This window comes from Pseudophryne corroboree, chromosome 1 (genome assembly GCF_028390025.1).
Source record: "Pseudophryne corroboree isolate aPseCor3 chromosome 1, aPseCor3.hap2, whole genome shotgun sequence".
NCBI lineage: Eukaryota > Metazoa > Chordata > Amphibia > Anura > Myobatrachidae > Pseudophryne > Pseudophryne corroboree.
Window position 1 is genome coordinate 294,844,641 of NC_086444.1, and position 16,462 is coordinate 294,861,102.

The window sequence follows — 16,462 nt, forward strand, 5'->3', positions numbered from 1 at the left end:
CTCCAAGTTGCTAGATGTGGTCAGGGCCCTGAAAATATAGGTTCCAGGACGGCTGGAGTCAGGAAAACTGACTTGCTGTTATCCTGTATGCACCCAACAAACTGGGTGCTCTTGCTTTTAAGCAGACTTTTGCTAGTTGGATGTGTAATACAATTCAGCTTGCACATTCTGTGGCAGGCCTGCCACAGCCAAAATATGTAAATGCCCATTCCACAAGGAAGGTGGGCTCATCTTGGGCGGCTGCCCGAGGGGTCTCGGCTTTACAACTTTGCCGAGCGGCTATTTAGTCAGGGGCAAACACGTTTGTAAAATCCTACAAATTTGATACCCTGGCTAAGGAGGACCTGGAGTTCTCTCATTCGGTGCTGCAGAGTCATCCGCACTCTCCCGCCCGTTTGGGAGCTTTGGTATAATCCCCATGGTCCTTTCAGGAACCCCAGCATCCACTAGGACGATAGAGAAAATAAGAATTTACTTACCGATAATTCTATTTCTCGGAGTCCGTAGTGGATGCTGGGCGCCCATCGCAAGTGCGGATTATCTGCATTACTTGTACATAGTTACAAAAATCGGGTTATTATTGTTGTGAGCCATCTTTTCAGAGGCTCCGCTGTTATCATACTGTTAACTGGGTTCAGATCACAGGTTGTACAGTGTGATTGGTGTGGCTGGTATGAGTCTTACCCGGGATTCATAAATCCTTCCTTATTGTGTACGCTCGTCCGGGCACAGTACCTAACTGAGGCTTGGAGGAGGGTCATAGGGGGAGGAGCCAGTGCACACCACCTGATCCTAAAGCTTTACTTTTTGTGCCCTGTCTCCTGCGGAGCCGCTATTCCCCATGGTCCTTTCAGGAACCCCAGCATCCACTACGGACTCCGAGAAATAGAATTATCGGTAAGTAAATTCTTATTTTAAATGCATCTGATTTTATTAAGATATTTATTTTATCTAATTATGTTTTTGATAGGGGTCTAACACCCTTTATTATAATACAGTGCTACCATATTTCTTTTATCATCCTTTCTAGAGATTGTTCTGCATTTAGAGTAATGTCTTTGCCTCTTAGTTCATTTTGTGATATGTGCAGATGTCGGGCTGGTGGGATGCTTTCAGCATGTATGCTGACCTCTTGTGCAGGGTGCAGATGCCATTCATTATGCCTGTAAATTGTGTACATACCTTAAAATTGTAATTGCCTTACCGTACAAAGATCTTTTCCAACCAAGTCAGTTATAAATCTGATTATTATCTGTTCACTCTGTATGTCTCTCTACTCCTTCAGTAGGTCTCTGCTTTAAAAAATAAACATGAAGGCCAATAGAGTGTCATGCTTGGGGTTTAGTCTATGGAGAAGGAGTATTTTAATAATGAAATGCTTTTACTTTTGGAATCATGAGTAACCACAACCTGTTACATATGAAATAAATCCAGGTCACAACATTATGGGGGGAATTCAATTGTTTTACCTCACGACAACCACCAGAAGGCGCAAACTGGAGCAATTCAATTATTGTTCTGTTTAGATGCCCAGTCGCCGCAGATATTACATTTCTTCTTGCAGCCTCCTGAGGTGCAAGAAGAAATGTGCGCTAAGTCGGTACTTTGGGTGTCCGAATGGGGAGCACAAAGCAGGATTTTAAAGGGGTTTAGCTGTTTTTTTACACAGCTAAACCTTGTCTGTATGGGCGCGACATGTGCGATATTCATGTGCGCCCAAATAACTATTGAATTGTGACAGTTGTTTGGGCGTCTAAAATGTCCTGTTTAGACGGGATGATTACATGCCCAAAACAATTGCACTCCCCCCGATATGTGATCTTGTAACCAAAAATATCTAACTAAACATGTCCGAGTGTTTTCAGGGTGGCTGTGGTTTTGGTGTCACCTCCACCTCATGTACACTTTTTGGGTGGAATTCAAATGTTTGAAAAGTTGGTTGGGTGTCTGTTTTTTCCTGTCTATTAGATAGGAAAAAACAGACTCCCAACTGACTTTTCAAACATTTGACTCTCCCCCTTTATGTTCAGGTTTAAAAAAATGTTTTTTATCCAAAACAAAGATCTGTGTGTAACTGACTATGCTATAAATATATTTGCGTATAGATAGATCACTTGTGAAGGTGCTAGTCTTCGCATAGCCCCAGGTGTTTTCACTTTATCAATCTACATAAGAATTTAGAGTTTAAACATTAGACCTTGACAGTTGCATTTACTAAATTCATGTTAAAGCATTTGTTTAAATTGTCAAATTAGTAAAACAAATAAATGCAGTTTGTTGTACTGTATGTACTTAATGTATAAAGGTCATGTCAGTCGTTAAGTTGAATCTGACATTTTAAAGACCTGAAACATTTTGAGATTATTGCAAATTAGATTTTTTTTAGTTAAAAAGGGTCTGCTTTTTTTAGTTAAAAAGGGTCTGTACACTGTATGTCTTCTGAAGAAAAATAAGATGCATCTTTAGTCTGCCTGAATAAACCGGATCTCTGTCATGCTGTGTACAGTGCTGTATTCTTTGGTGGTCTGGACACTACAGTCCAGTACAATAGGAAAACCATTTTACTCATGAAACAGATGTGTCCTCATGCATCTAGCCTCAGTACACCACACAGCAGGAGAGATGCCTGGCGTGAGTGAGCTGACAGGTCCAGTGCAACTCTGATAGTGTTCGGCGTCTTTTTTTTTTTTTTGCCAAAAATGCATCTTGGTTGCAACAATATGAACCGGAAGCCTCTGCTTATTAATTTGATATCCAACACTTGTATGTCTGTGTGCCACTGAGTCGGTATATGAAGCACAAAGGAACTTGGCATAGAAAAAAGCCACAGACGCTGCATCGTTAAACGTCGTATACAGAATCAAAGACTCAGTCGCACGCAGATGTACAATATATGTTGCATATCAAATTAACCAGCACAGTCTCTAGCGTTGCGACTAAGACCCCAAAAAGTCTCCTGACACTAGCAGTGTCTTACAGGACCTGGTGTGACAAGAGGGGCTGTTTGGTGCCACTGCAGCAAAGATGTGTGTATGTATATTTGTAGCTTTTAAGTGAAGCATCTCTCAGCAGTGACAGGCATTCCCTTTTTCTGTTCACCTCTGTCATTTCTACATGTTGGTTTATTCAGGCAGAAGAGATGCAACTCATTTTCCCATAAAATGGTGATACACTGTACTCCTGCTTTGTCTGCAAATTCTGCAGCTCCATCTAGCAGGACAGGAGACGACAGAACACCCTTTTATTGATAAACTACTTGTCAATTTTTTTTTTAATGGTGGAGAGTTATAAAGTAATTGAAAGCGCCAGTTAATGACATCCCTCATTACTTAGAAACTAACTGCTTGAATTTAACTTTTTGCCGCACCAACATCCACCCCCGTCAGGCATTGCCTCTTCATAAACTGTCCATTACTGAGAAGGTAGTGCAGGCAGTCCAGTCCATGTTACTCCCCCAGGAGGGATGCCTGTCTATTCACACCTCACTTCCTGCAACAGGAGACGCCTCAACTCCAGTTATGGCAGTGGTACGCCTTCTTGCAGAGATCAGGACAAGGTAAGCACCTGTGCTTCTGTTTATGTAATTTAACACACAGTATCTGCTAGCCACCCAAGCTGTATGTTCCCTATTGTCATTAAGAGTATTGCTTTATAAAACATTTCTCTTGAGTTATGTTGCTACTAAGGCCAGTATTCAATTACCCACGATCATTGTTCACGGTAATTGCGTTGGCTGGGGCTATTCAGTTAGCCCAGATAGGCTGACGTGAGCCACGGTTTATCAGGGATTTTGTTTCGCCTGCCTCAGACAGGAGACGCGTAATCCCCGAAAACAGCCCTGTTTTCGTCCAAAAACGGGTCTGTTTCTACCGAAAACTTAAAGGTTTCACTGAACCTGTGTGTTTTCAGAAGAATTTTTATTTTTCAGGTGACCTAGTTGGATAGCCGCAAAAAAATATCGCTCCCAATGTTTCTTTGCGGGTAATTAAATACTGGCGTAATTGCTTTGTCTATAGTTGGCACACTGTACTGAACTTATCTAATTTTTTATAGCTGATGCACTACTCATTACTAATTGTACTAATTTGCCATAGATAAGGATATTATAAACATCACAATAAAGTGTAAAGGTGGTTACACACTTGTCCAATTCTCATTCAGTCCAGTCTCTGACCTACTTGCTGATCAGTATGCTCATACAACCCCTGGTTTCATCCAGTCTTGGTCATATGGAACTGTCAGATTTTGAAACCTCCTAAATCAGGAGACCAGATCGCCAATCTTTAGACCAATTTAGAATTGTGTACGGTTCTGACACTGGTTTGTCCAGTTCTTCTCCCAATTCATCCCTGTGTTATTTGGTCTGTCAAATATTGGAAGAACTCAGGGAGGACAGAAATCTCCCGAGGAGCAAAACGCCTCCACTACAACCCTTCGGCAGATGGTTTCAGCAGATGCAGATTGGAAATCTGCAGCAAAATTGGACAGGTGTATACTCGTACTTAGGGTTGGTGTTTCTGCTGCCTGTTCTCCAGTAGGATTGTGTCAACAGTGTGCTCTGGAGTTGGATCCCAAGAGGATTGGACTAGGATGTACCCAGCTTATAACATTTTGTAGATAGTTGATCTGTGAGCAAATTGATCTGTGATTGTTTCAGTATTTTAATACTATTCTATTTACTTTCTTCTTGTTTCTTGACTGTTCTTTAATTGACTTTTCCCTATATTAGAGCTTGCCTGGTCATGGCTCAGCTGTTAGAGGACAGTTCATTTTGTGAAGAGTTCATTCAGCAGTGCCCCGCTGCAGTAGAAGTACTAAACCTGGTAGCACAGGAATGTAGTGCAGGTAGGTTTCTTAACAATTTTCTAAATAAAGATTTAGAAGGAACGCTTAATAGTGCAATATGTTTTTATTTTAAAAGTCAAACATATTTATAGATAAAATTCTCTGAGCAGAATTTGCTTGTACCTATATATTCATCTGAGTGGACTAGAACTACCACTTGGTTTAAATTGTTATATTCACCGGCATCAGCTCCACTGCTTGTCCGCTCTAGCGTCAGGACACCGCAAGCCGCACAGAGGGATTCCCCAGCATGCCGGGACACTGCAGCTCGCTGCACGGAGGGAGTTGATCCGGGAGGTTTGCAGACACGTCAACAGGTCACACTCCAACGCGTTTCGCCATCGGACTTCGTCAGAGGGTTGGCCTGGGTGACACTAACCCTGTTTTTTGTAGTAGCATTGCCCATTCGGACGTTTACAACACAGCCTATTCAATTGTAATCTAATTAAAAGTTTAGAAGCCAGCATTAGTACCATTAAAGTACACTCCCCTTTTACGAGGCCACCGTTCAATAACTCTTAAAGTAGAATTTTCATTATATACTTAAACCGCATTATACGGTATTTCACTGCGGCTGTCCGCCGCTCTACATTCATAAGTTCTACTAGAATCCTTATTCAAAGAATAGATCTCTCAGTGGATTTCTAAAAACGTGAGTACACCTTTTACATCATAATTATTAACACTGTGGACTCACAATGAGGATTCACGATGATAACCCGTATTCCTTTCAGAGTTCTATGACTCCAATTGGTAAAATAAAATTGGTAAAGAACTTATTTTAAAAATTGAATAAAGTTTAAATAAAGATTTTTTCATTATCAGGAATGGTTTCCGATACTATAAACAATCAACAAAATTATAAACCAGTTACAAAGAACAGTCATTCATATATCGAACTGAGGATAGAAGGCTTACTAATGATTAAAATGAATGCCACATGTATTGTGCTTATAACACGTTATTACAAAGCCCTTAATACAGGCGTATTTATAATAATATAGTATACCACATTAGCAATAAATAACCGCCCTTTATGGAGTTTAAAGAAAGTTAAAGTGGGAGTTAGGGATTTAACAGGAAATGTATCCATAGCATCTGTAATTTCCAGAGACCAGTGAGATAATTCATGGCAGATTAAACTGACATGTTAGTATTATATCAGACAAAAGATGAGAAGCATGATAATTAGTACCACACAGAAAAGACAAGTGCTGGAGGATATATATCAGAAGGCGTATATTACATAGTCCTTAGCATATTTATAATGAGGTTTGGAGAAGCTTAGAATGGAGACTGTGTACTCTTGCTAGAACAAATGTATCATTGTGAGTACAACTGACACACACGTTACAACAATTAGCAGAAGATGTATCCATAGTGTTCATGATTTTCAAAATACAATAGAATAATTCACGGCAGGTTAGATTAGCAGTTATTTTTCTCTAACATCCTAGTGGATGCTGGGGACTCCGTAAGGACCATGGGGAATAGCAGGCTCCGCAGGAGACTGGGCACTCTAAAGAAAGATTTAGTACTATCTGGTGTGCACTGGCTCCTCCCTCTATGCCCCTCCTCCAGACCCCAGTTAGAATCTGTGCCCGGACAGAGCTGGGTGCTTTTAGTGAGCTCTCCTGAGCTTGCTAATAAGAAAGTATTTTAGTTAGGTTTTTTTATTTTCAGAGAGCTTCTGCTGGCAACAGACTCTCTGCTACGTGGGACTGAGGGGAGAGAAGCAAACCTACTAACTGCGGCTAGGTTGCGCTTCTTAGGCTACTGGACACCATTAGCTCCAGAGGGATCGAACACAGGACCTGACCTTGTCGTCCGTTCCCGGAGCCGCGCCGCCGTTTCCCTCGCAGAGCCAGAAGACAGAAGCCGGCAGAAGCGGAGAAGACATCGAAATCGGCGGCAGAAGACTCCTGTCTTCACATGAGGTAGCGCACAGCACTGCAGCTGTGCGCCATTGCGCCCACACTAACCCACACACTCCAATCACTGTAGGGCGCAGGGGGGGGCGCCCTGGGCAGCAATTGATACCTCCTGGCGAAAGCTGCATATAGACAGTGGGACACTGTTATATGTATGAGCCCCCGCCATTTATTTTACAAAAAAATCGCGGGACAGAAGCCCGCCGCTGAGGGGGCGGGGCCTTCTTCCTCAGCACTAACCAGCGCCATTTTCCTTCCACCGCTCCGCTGAGAGGAAGCTCCCCAGGCTCTCCCCTGCAGAATCACGGTAGAAGGGTAAAAAAGAGAGGGGGGGCACAGAAATTTAGGCGTATTAATAATATTACAGCAGCTACTGGATAAACACTTAGTTACTGTGTAATCCCTGGGTTATATAGCGCTGGGGTGTGTGCTGGCATACTCTCTCTCTGTCTCTCCAAAAGGCCTTGTGGGGGTCCTGTCCTCATTTAGAGCTTCCCCTGTGTGTGTGGTGTGTCGGTACGCGTGTGTCGACATGTTTGACGAAGAGGGCTATGTGGAGGCAGAGCAAGTGCAGTTGACTGATGTGTCGCCGCCGACGGTGCCGACACCTGATTGGATGGATATGTGGAAGGTGTTAAATGATAATATAAACTCCTTACATAAAAGGTTGGATAAAGCTGATACCTCGGGCCAGTCAGGGTCTCAACCCATGCCTGATCCTACAGCGCAGAGGCCCTCAGGGTCTCAAAAGCGCCCACTATCCAAAATGGTTGACACAGATGTCGACACGGATTCTGACTCCAGTGTCGACGACGATGATGCAAAATTGCAACCAAAAATGACAAAAGCTATACGTTACATGATTATAGCGATGAAGGATGTTTTACACATATCAGAGGTAAACCCTGTCCCTGGGAGAAAAAGCAAGAGGTGACTTTTCCCCCTTCACATGAGTTAAATGAGTTATGTGAAAGAGCGTGGGATTCCCCCATAAGAAAGTCCTGATTTCCAAAAGGTTACTTATGGCGTACCCTTTCCCGCCAGAGGACAGGGTGCGCTGGGAATCCTCCCCTAGGGTAGATAAAGCTCTCACACGCTTATCTAAGAAGGTAGCCCTGCCGTCGCAGGATACGGCCACCCTAAAGGATGCTGCAGATAGAATGCAGGAAAGTATCCTGAAATCTGTTTATACACATTCAGGGACTCTACTGAGGCCAGCAATTGCGTCGGCATGGATGTGTAGTGCTGTAGCAGCGTGGACAGATAATCTGTCTGAGGAAATGGATACCTTGGACAGGGATACCATTATGCTGACCCTAGGGCATATAAAAGACACTGTCCTATATATGAGGGATGCCCAGAGGGACATTTGCCTACTGGGCTCTAGAATTAATGCAATGTCAATTTCTGCCAGGAGGGTCCTGTGGACTCGGCAGTGGACAGGTGATGCAGACTCCAAAAAACACATGGAGGTGTTACCTTACAAGGGTGAGGAATTGTTTGGGGACGGTCTCTCGGACCTGGTTTCCACAGCTACTGCTGGGAAGTCAAACTTTTTGCCATATATTCCCTCACAACCTAAGAAAGCACCGTATTACCAAATGCAGTCCTTTCGCGCACAAAGAAGCAAGAAGTTAGAGGCGCTTCCTTTCTTGCTAGTGGCAGGGGTAGAGGAAAAAAGCTGCACCTTACAGCTAGTTCCCTGGAACAGAAGTCCTCCCCGGCTTCCACTAAATCCACCGCATGACGCTGGGGCTCCACGGGTGGAGCCAGGAGCGGTGGGGGCGCGTCTCCGACATTTCAGCCACCAGTGGGTTCGCTCACGGGTGGATCCCTGGCTATACAGATTGTGTCTCAGGGATACAAGCTGGAATTCGAGGTGATGCCCCCTCAACGTTACCTAAAATCGGCCCTGCCAGCTTCCCCCATAGAAAGGGAAGTAGTGGTAGCGGCAATTCACAAGCTATTTCTCCAGCAGGTGGTGGTAAAGGTTCCCCTTCTTCAACAGGGAAAGGGATACTATTCCACAATGTTTGTGGTACCGAAACCGGACGGTTCGGTCAGACCTATATTAAATTTAAAGTCCCTGAACATTTATCTGAAAAGATTCAAGTTCAAAATGGAATCGCTCAGAGCGGTCATTGCAAGCCTGGAAGAGGGGGATTTTATGGTGTCTCTGGACATCAAGGATGCTTACTTGCATGTCCCCATTTATCCGCCTCATCAGGAGTACCTCAGATTTGTGGTACAGGACTGTCATTACCAATTCCAGACGTTGCCGTTTGGGCTCTCCACGGCACCGAGAATATTTACCAAGGTGTAATGGCAGAAATGATGGTGATCCTGAGAAAGCAAGGAGTCAGTTATCCCATACTTGGACGATCTCCTCATAAAGGCGAGGTCGAGGGAGCAGTTGCAGATCAGCGTAGCGCACTCTCAGGAAGTGTTGCAACAGCATGGCTGGATTCTGAATATCCCAAAGTCGCAGCTGATTCCTACGACGCGTCTGCCCTTTCTGGGCATGATTCTGGACACAGACCAGAAGAAGGTGTTTCTCCCGACGGAGAAGGCTCAAGAGCTTGTGACTCTAGTCAGAGACCTCTTAAAGCCGAAACAGGTGTCGGTGCATCACTGCACGCGAGTCCTGGGAAAGATGGTGGCATCATACGAGGCCATTCCCTTCGGCAGGTTCCATGCGAGGATCTTTCAATGGGATCTGTTGGACAAATGGTCCGGATCGCATCTTCAGATGCATCGGCTGATCACCCTGTCCCCCAGGGCCAGGGTGTCTCTTCTGTGGTGGCTACAGAGTGCTCACCTTCTCGATGGCCGCAGGTTCGGCATACAGGACTGGGTCCTGGTGACCACGGATGCGAGCCTTCGAGGGTGGGGGGCAGTCACTCAAGGAAGAAACTTCCAAGGGTTGTGGTCAAGTCAGGAGGCTTGTCTGCACATAAATATCCTGGAACTAAGGGCCATATTCAACGCCCTGAGTCAAGCGGAGCCCCTGCTTCGCAATCAACCGGTGCTGATTCAGTCAGACAACATCACCGCGGTGGCTCATGTAAACCGCCAGGGCGGCACAAGAAGCAGAGTCGCGATGGCGGAATCCACCAGGATTCTTCGGTGGGCGGAGAGTCACGTACAAGCACTGTCAGCAGTGTTCATTCCGGTGGTGGACAACTGGGAAGCAGACTTCCTCAGCAGGCACGACCTTCACCCGGGAGAGTGGGGACTTCATCACGAAGTCTTCATTCAGATTACAAATCGATGGGAACTGCCACAGGTAGACATGATGGCGTCCCGTCTCAACAAAAAGCTACAACGGTATTGCGCCAGGCCAAGAGACCCTCAGGCGATCGCTATTGACGCCCTGGTAACACCGTGGGTGTTCCAGTCGGTCTATGTGTTTCCTCCTCTTCCTCTCATACCCAAGGTGCTGAGAATCGTAAGAAGAAAAGGAGTGAGAACAATACTTATTGTTCCAGATTGGCCACGAAGGCCTTGGTACCCGGAACTGCAAGAAATGCTCACAGAGGACCCATGGCCTCTGCCTCTCAGACTGGACCTGTTGCAACAGGGGCCCTGCCTGTTCCAAGACTTACCGCGGCTGCGTTTGACGGCATGGCGGTTGAACGCCGGATCCTAGCGGAAAAAGGCATTCCGGAGGAAGTTATTCCTACGCTGATAAAGGCTAGGAAGGACGTGACCGCAAAGCATTATCACCGCATATGGCGAAAATATGTTGCTTGGTGTGAGGCCAGGAAGGCCCCTACAGAGGAATTCCAACTGGGCAGATTTCTGCACTTTCTACAGTCTGGAGTGACTATGGGCTTGAAGTTGGAATCCATAAAGGTCCAGATTTCGGCCCTATCCATTTTCTTTCAAAAGGAACTGGCGTCTCTTCCTGAAGTTCAGACGTTTGTTAAGGGAGTGCTGCATATTCAGCCCCCTTTTGTGCCACCAGTGGCACCTTGGGATCTCAACGTGGTGTTGAGTTTCCTTAAATCCCACTGGTTTGAACCACTTAAGACCGTGGAGCTAAAGTATCTCACGTGGACGGTGGTCATGCTATTGGCCTTAGCTTCGGCTAGGCGTGTGTCAGAATTGGCGGCTTTGTCATGCAAAAGCCCTTATCTGGTTTTTCATATGGACAGGGCAGAATTGCGGACTCGTCCCCAATTTCTGCCAAAGGTGGTGTCATCTTTTCATTTGAACCAACCTATTGTAGTGCCTGCGGCTACTCGTGACTTGGAGGATTCCAGGTTACTAGATGTAGTCAGGGCTTTGAAGATTTATGTAGCCAGAACGGCTGGAGTCTGGAAAACTGACTCGCTGTTTATCCTATATGCCCCCAACAAGTTGGGGGCTCCTGCTTCAAAGCAAACCGTTGCCCGCTGGATCTGTAACATGATTCAGCAGGCTCATTCTGCGGCTGGATTGCCGCATCCAAAATCAGTGAAAGCCTATTCCACAAGGAAGGTGGGCTCTTCTTGGGCGGCTGCCCGAGGGGTCTCGGCTTTACAGCTTTGCCGAGCTGCTACTTGGTCGGGTTCAAACACCTTTGCAAAATTCTACAAGTTTGATACCCTGGCTGAGGAGGACCTTGAGTTTGCCCATTCGGTGCTGCAGAGTCATCCGCACTCTCCCGCCCGTTTGGGAGCTTTGGTATAATCCCCATGGTCCTTACGGAGTCCCCAGCATCCACTAGGACGTTAGAGAAAATAAGATTTTACTCACCGGTAAATCTATTTCTCATAGTCCGTAGTGGATGCTGGGCGCCCGTCCCTAGTGCGGACTTTCTGCAATACGTGTACATAGTTATTGCTTAATAATGGGTTATGTTATGTTGGCATCCATTGTTGATGCCCTGTTGTTGTTCATACTGTTGACTGGATAAGTGTATCACAAGTTATACGGTGTGATTGGTGTGGCTGGTATGAGTCTTACCCGGGATTCCAAAATCCTTTCCTTATAATGTCTGCTCTTCCGGGCACAGTTTCCTTAACTGAGGTCTGGAGGAGGGGCATAGAGGGAGGAGCCAGTGCACACCAGATAGTACTAAATATTTCTTTAGAGTGCCCAGTCTCCTGCGGAGCCCGCTATTCCCCATGGTCCTTACGGAATCCCCAGCATCCACTACGGACTATGAGAAATAGATTTACCGGTGAGTAAAATCTGATTATATATCACACCGAGAATAAGAAACATAGGGGGAGAGTCAAATGTTTGAAAAGTCAGTTGGGAGTCTGTTTTTTCCTATCTAATAGATAGGAAAAAACAGACACTCAACCGACTTTTCAAACATTTGAATCTCCCCCATAGTGTTTGATACAAAGCAGATCATACTTGTATTTATATTGAAAGCACTTACTCAAGAGCATGTATCAGGGGGCATATATTCGATATCCCTTGGCATATTTATAGTAGTATACTGTACCACTTTAGTGATATATATATAGCAGGAAAAGAGATTTAGGAAGATTTAAAGAGATTTGGGGTGGAAATTATGCACTTTGCTGGATATAACTGACAGTTATTGTAGTCAGTATAGCAGACAATTAACAAGAAATGTATCCATAACATTTATAATTTCCGGAAGACAGATCAACTTGCAACAAGTTAAAATGACATCTGAAAAGGTACAAAAACCTGATAGGAGGACTACTGGTTTAGAATCTCGGAGCTTATTACACTATTATCATTATCCTAGGGTCTCATAACCTAGGAGTGTTTTTTGCTAGTGGAAACGGCTCCCTCTGCAAAAACCCGGATCAAGTGATCTGGGAATCCTACCCTGGTATCTTACCGTGTTGAACATGAGTTCAACCCGGTAAGCTGTGCAGTGTAAACGGAATAATGTGATCTCCCAGCGCCGCCCCTGCCGCGTCACCAGCAGCGTCACCAACCCGGCAATATGCCGGATTGGTGAGTGCAGTGGGAAAGGGGGCTCTGGTGCGGGTCACAGCCGAGTAGCGCCCGTGTCAGGCTCTCGGCTGCGACACGCATCACTAGTGGAAAAGGGGTATAAGTCCTCTTGGTGTTAGTGTATCCAGCATGACAATCCAGAATGTCTCTCTCTTTCTTAGTTTTTTATCCCTATCACCACCTCTTACATCTAGGATAACGTGCTCTATACCCTTAAACCTCATTAGTTTTGGATCACTATTATGAAATTGTTTAAAGCAGGGATGGGGAACCTTTGGCCCTCCAGCTGTTGTTGAACTACACATCCCAGCATGCCCTGCAACAGTTTTAGCATGGCCAAATAGCAAAACTGTAGCAAGGCATGCTGGTATGTGTAGTTCAACAACAGCTGGAGGGCCAAAGGTTCCCCATCCCTGGTTTAAAGTGTCGTGGCACGCTGTCATTTGTGACTCCATTTTTTATATTTCTTGTATTTTCTAGCATTCAGATTTTTAGCTCTCTTTTAGTTTTACCTATATACCTGTAGTGACAACCACATTGGCAAGTTAACATATAGATCACGTATGTTGTATTACAGTTTATGAAGCTTTTTATAATTTGCTTTTTCGCATTTTTATTTTTATTTTGGAAATCTTTAGTTTTTTCGCCAAGTGAGCATATCTTACATTGCCCACAGGTGAAGAAACTTCCACAGGTGAAGGCTTCTTAACAATACTAGACAATAGTGTAATGCTGAGAGACAACCACTTACATGCTTCCACCCATAGCAGCTGATTTTACACTCGTATTAAATTTGAATAGGGGACTTCAATTAGAGGTGATTGTGTTGCGTTTGAGTGCTAACTTATCGTGCATTTCACCTGTTAATTTCACTTATCGCCTATTATCGGCAGTTAACTTATCACGCAATCCAATTAGAAAATGGGTGTTAAGTGTTTCACCCAATAGTTCTGGCTGATTTTTTCAAGTGTCAGGTATACAGATGTGTCCTTACTCAGCTTGCATAAAATCACTTGCCACGTGCATATCGATTTTATGCAGCCTGTGGCGACTGCTTGCACCCGCTCCATACATTCCTGCAGGCATACTATTTGCAGCAACTATGCCACGAATACCTGCAACTTTCTGTAAGACGAAGAAGACGAGGATATCTGTAGGTGTAAACGGGGAAATCAGCCTGTACCCCAAAAGAGACAAACTAAAATTGGATAACAGTATAGAAGTCTATTAGTGGCCCTAATAAAAGTATTTGGGGTAAATGTGTCACATGGCTGTTATATGCATTTTTCTAAAACAGCGAAAAAATTATAGAAAGTGTTTTTCTGCAAAATAAATCTTTACTTAAATTAGGGTGTATAAAACAGTCTGTAAGTATATATTTGTGTCATTTTAAGCCACTTTTAAAAAGCAGCTCTAATGTCCACATGCAATCTTAAAAACATCTGACCCTGTCATACAGCACCTCCATATACCTGTCCCACATCTATTAACCCATTTTCCTGCATTTTGCACATTTCCTCCCCAAAAATTACATGTTATTGAGGTAATTAAAACATTCTAAGTTGCTAATCTTTAGAGAGAGTGCCCCAGAGATTCTGATTATAAAATAGGAATTTACCCCAACTTTTCACCTGTTCAAGTGGTGTTAGAAAAAAATAAGTTTTTAAATCCTACGGACAATTATTGTGTTACAGTAGCTTTAACTTTTCACATGAAAACACGCTATCACATGCAGTTGAATTCCTCCCTAGGTCTTAAAACTTTCTCTTTAACCAAGTACACATTGCATGGGCAGGAATGAGGAATTTTTGTTTCAAATTGCTTGCTGATGTATATATTAGAGGACATTTGTACAAATGATTCCACAGGTAACTGAGTAAATGGTGGAGTAAGCTGCGGCAGCCAATCAGAAGTTTGCTTTATTTTACTAAATTGTAATGGGATAATCTGTTTGCTATGTGTTGCCATCACCATTCTGTAAAACAGTTGTGCTATTCTGTCTATTTCTAATTGGATGTGCCAAGGAACCAGATTAAAATACAAGGCTCATAATTTAATAAGAAAATCTGATATATTATTGGCAGATGATCATTCCTGTGCATCGTCTTAAATGTAATGCTTTTTCATTACAGGTGAGCGTCTTTCTGTGGTTGAAGTACAATGTGAAAGACTGCGAATGCTGTATCGGGACTGCGCTCGTCCACCACCACCCCCTCTCCAGACTGAGCGCAGGCAGGTAAGATCCTACATAGTAGTTTTTCAAGGTTGGTAAGGTACTTTCAATTCTTCACAGTCTGCTTTCTTTGACAGCCAAAAGAGATTACCTGGAGCCCATCCCGTGTTTTCCCACCAGTTCGAGCCTGCATGTTTTCATCACATCTGACAGCTGTCACTTTTCTGGCAGACCCAAGTGCAGGAGGAGGTTTGCCACGGGGAACATTTATCTATGCAACGTCACCTGTACCAGTACAAGTAAGGATATGTTTGTATGTGCACATACTGACAGGCTTCTCATGATGGTGATGAATGGTAGTGAGGATCATTATTTCTATAACTTGTCAGTTTAGCAAATGAATGATCTTATAATATGTACTGTATGAACTAGCACAAATATAAGTAGCTTTTCTCTTGCAGCAACGATGCTGAACCATGGGATTGCAGGTTGGGGCTGGAGATGGCACTTAATGTGACTGTAACTTTAATTCTAAGCTCCTCCCCCCTCGCAACCCCAGAATGCCAACCTTTTTTAGATGCCTGTGGAGTAAGGCACATTTTAGGAAGGCTGCTATAAAATAATTTTATTTAACTTGTTTTTGAAAATGTTATTTTAATTTGTAGCTAGTTTACTGTGCGTTGTGGCAAGCGCTGTGTTACAGCGGTGTCAGTGCGGGTGAGAGGGAGACGCAGGCAGTCGGGACCCGCCCACAGTTCTCTGGTCTTTGAGACCACCTGGGCCCAGGGACCGGCACACGCTGTCACCCTTTTAGAGGTTATAGGTGGATAGTGGGGTCCTGTATTGCAGCCGCCATTTTGACGGATTTGAGCTGCGGCTCCACTCCGGGCAAGGAGGAGAAGCTTGCTCTAGAGGCCGCCTGTGCTAGACAGTCCTTTGACCAGTAATTTCCCCCTCACAGGGAAGTGCTCTCTGTCCAGGTAGAGTGGAGACTGGAGAGTGCGGAGCTTCACACGCTGCACTCCCTCTCCTGCAGTGGTGCAGATCAGACACATAAGCGTCTCAAGTCCTGCTTACAGCAGGAGAAGCAGCAGATTATATACTCCTGCACTTCACAGAATGACACCAGCTTCTCTCCTCTGTTGGCTCTCCATGAAGAATAGGTACTTTTATTATTGTATTCCTGCCAGTGTGGCACTGTCTGCATTTACAGCCTGCTAAGTGGAGAGGCTATGTACATTTAGGGCTGCATGCACTATTGCCATCCTTCCCACACAAGGAAGAGGGTCTGTATAGACAGCAGGGATTTTGCATTCCTGCAATGACCGTTCCTCTTCCACACATTAATGACAAAGTCACAGTAAAATTAGGAACTCTCCTAACATCCACAATGCTTCCCACACTCATACCTCCGATCGAGCAGCCTACGATGATATCTACACAAGCACGTGTCTGCTGCTGGAACACACTATTTCGCTTGTGCAGGGTTGTCCAATCACTTTTGTCCAATATAGTACTTCAGAATCAAGTTACATTTGATATCTTGAGTGCACTTTAAGTATCTGGGGGTGGACTTCGACACCTC

The 16,462-nt window shown here is 44.4% G+C and overlaps 1 protein-coding gene across 4 annotated transcripts in view; it reads left to right on the forward strand.

Annotated features, from left to right (window-relative positions):
* HECTD4 (HECT domain E3 ubiquitin protein ligase 4) overlaps positions 1–16,462 on the forward strand; it is a 547,332-nt gene that overhangs the window by 362,170 nt on the left and 168,700 nt on the right. For all 4 annotated transcript variants that reach the window (XM_063964358.1, XM_063964361.1, XM_063964359.1 and 1 more), the window contains exons 43-46: positions 3,387–3,556; positions 4,730–4,845; positions 14,837–14,940; positions 15,015–15,176. In XM_063964358.1, coding sequence (XP_063820428.1) covers positions 3,387–3,556; positions 4,730–4,845; positions 14,837–14,940; positions 15,015–15,176 — 552 coding nt within the window. The remainder of the gene's footprint in view (positions 1–3,386; positions 3,557–4,729; positions 4,846–14,836; positions 14,941–15,014; positions 15,177–16,462) is intronic.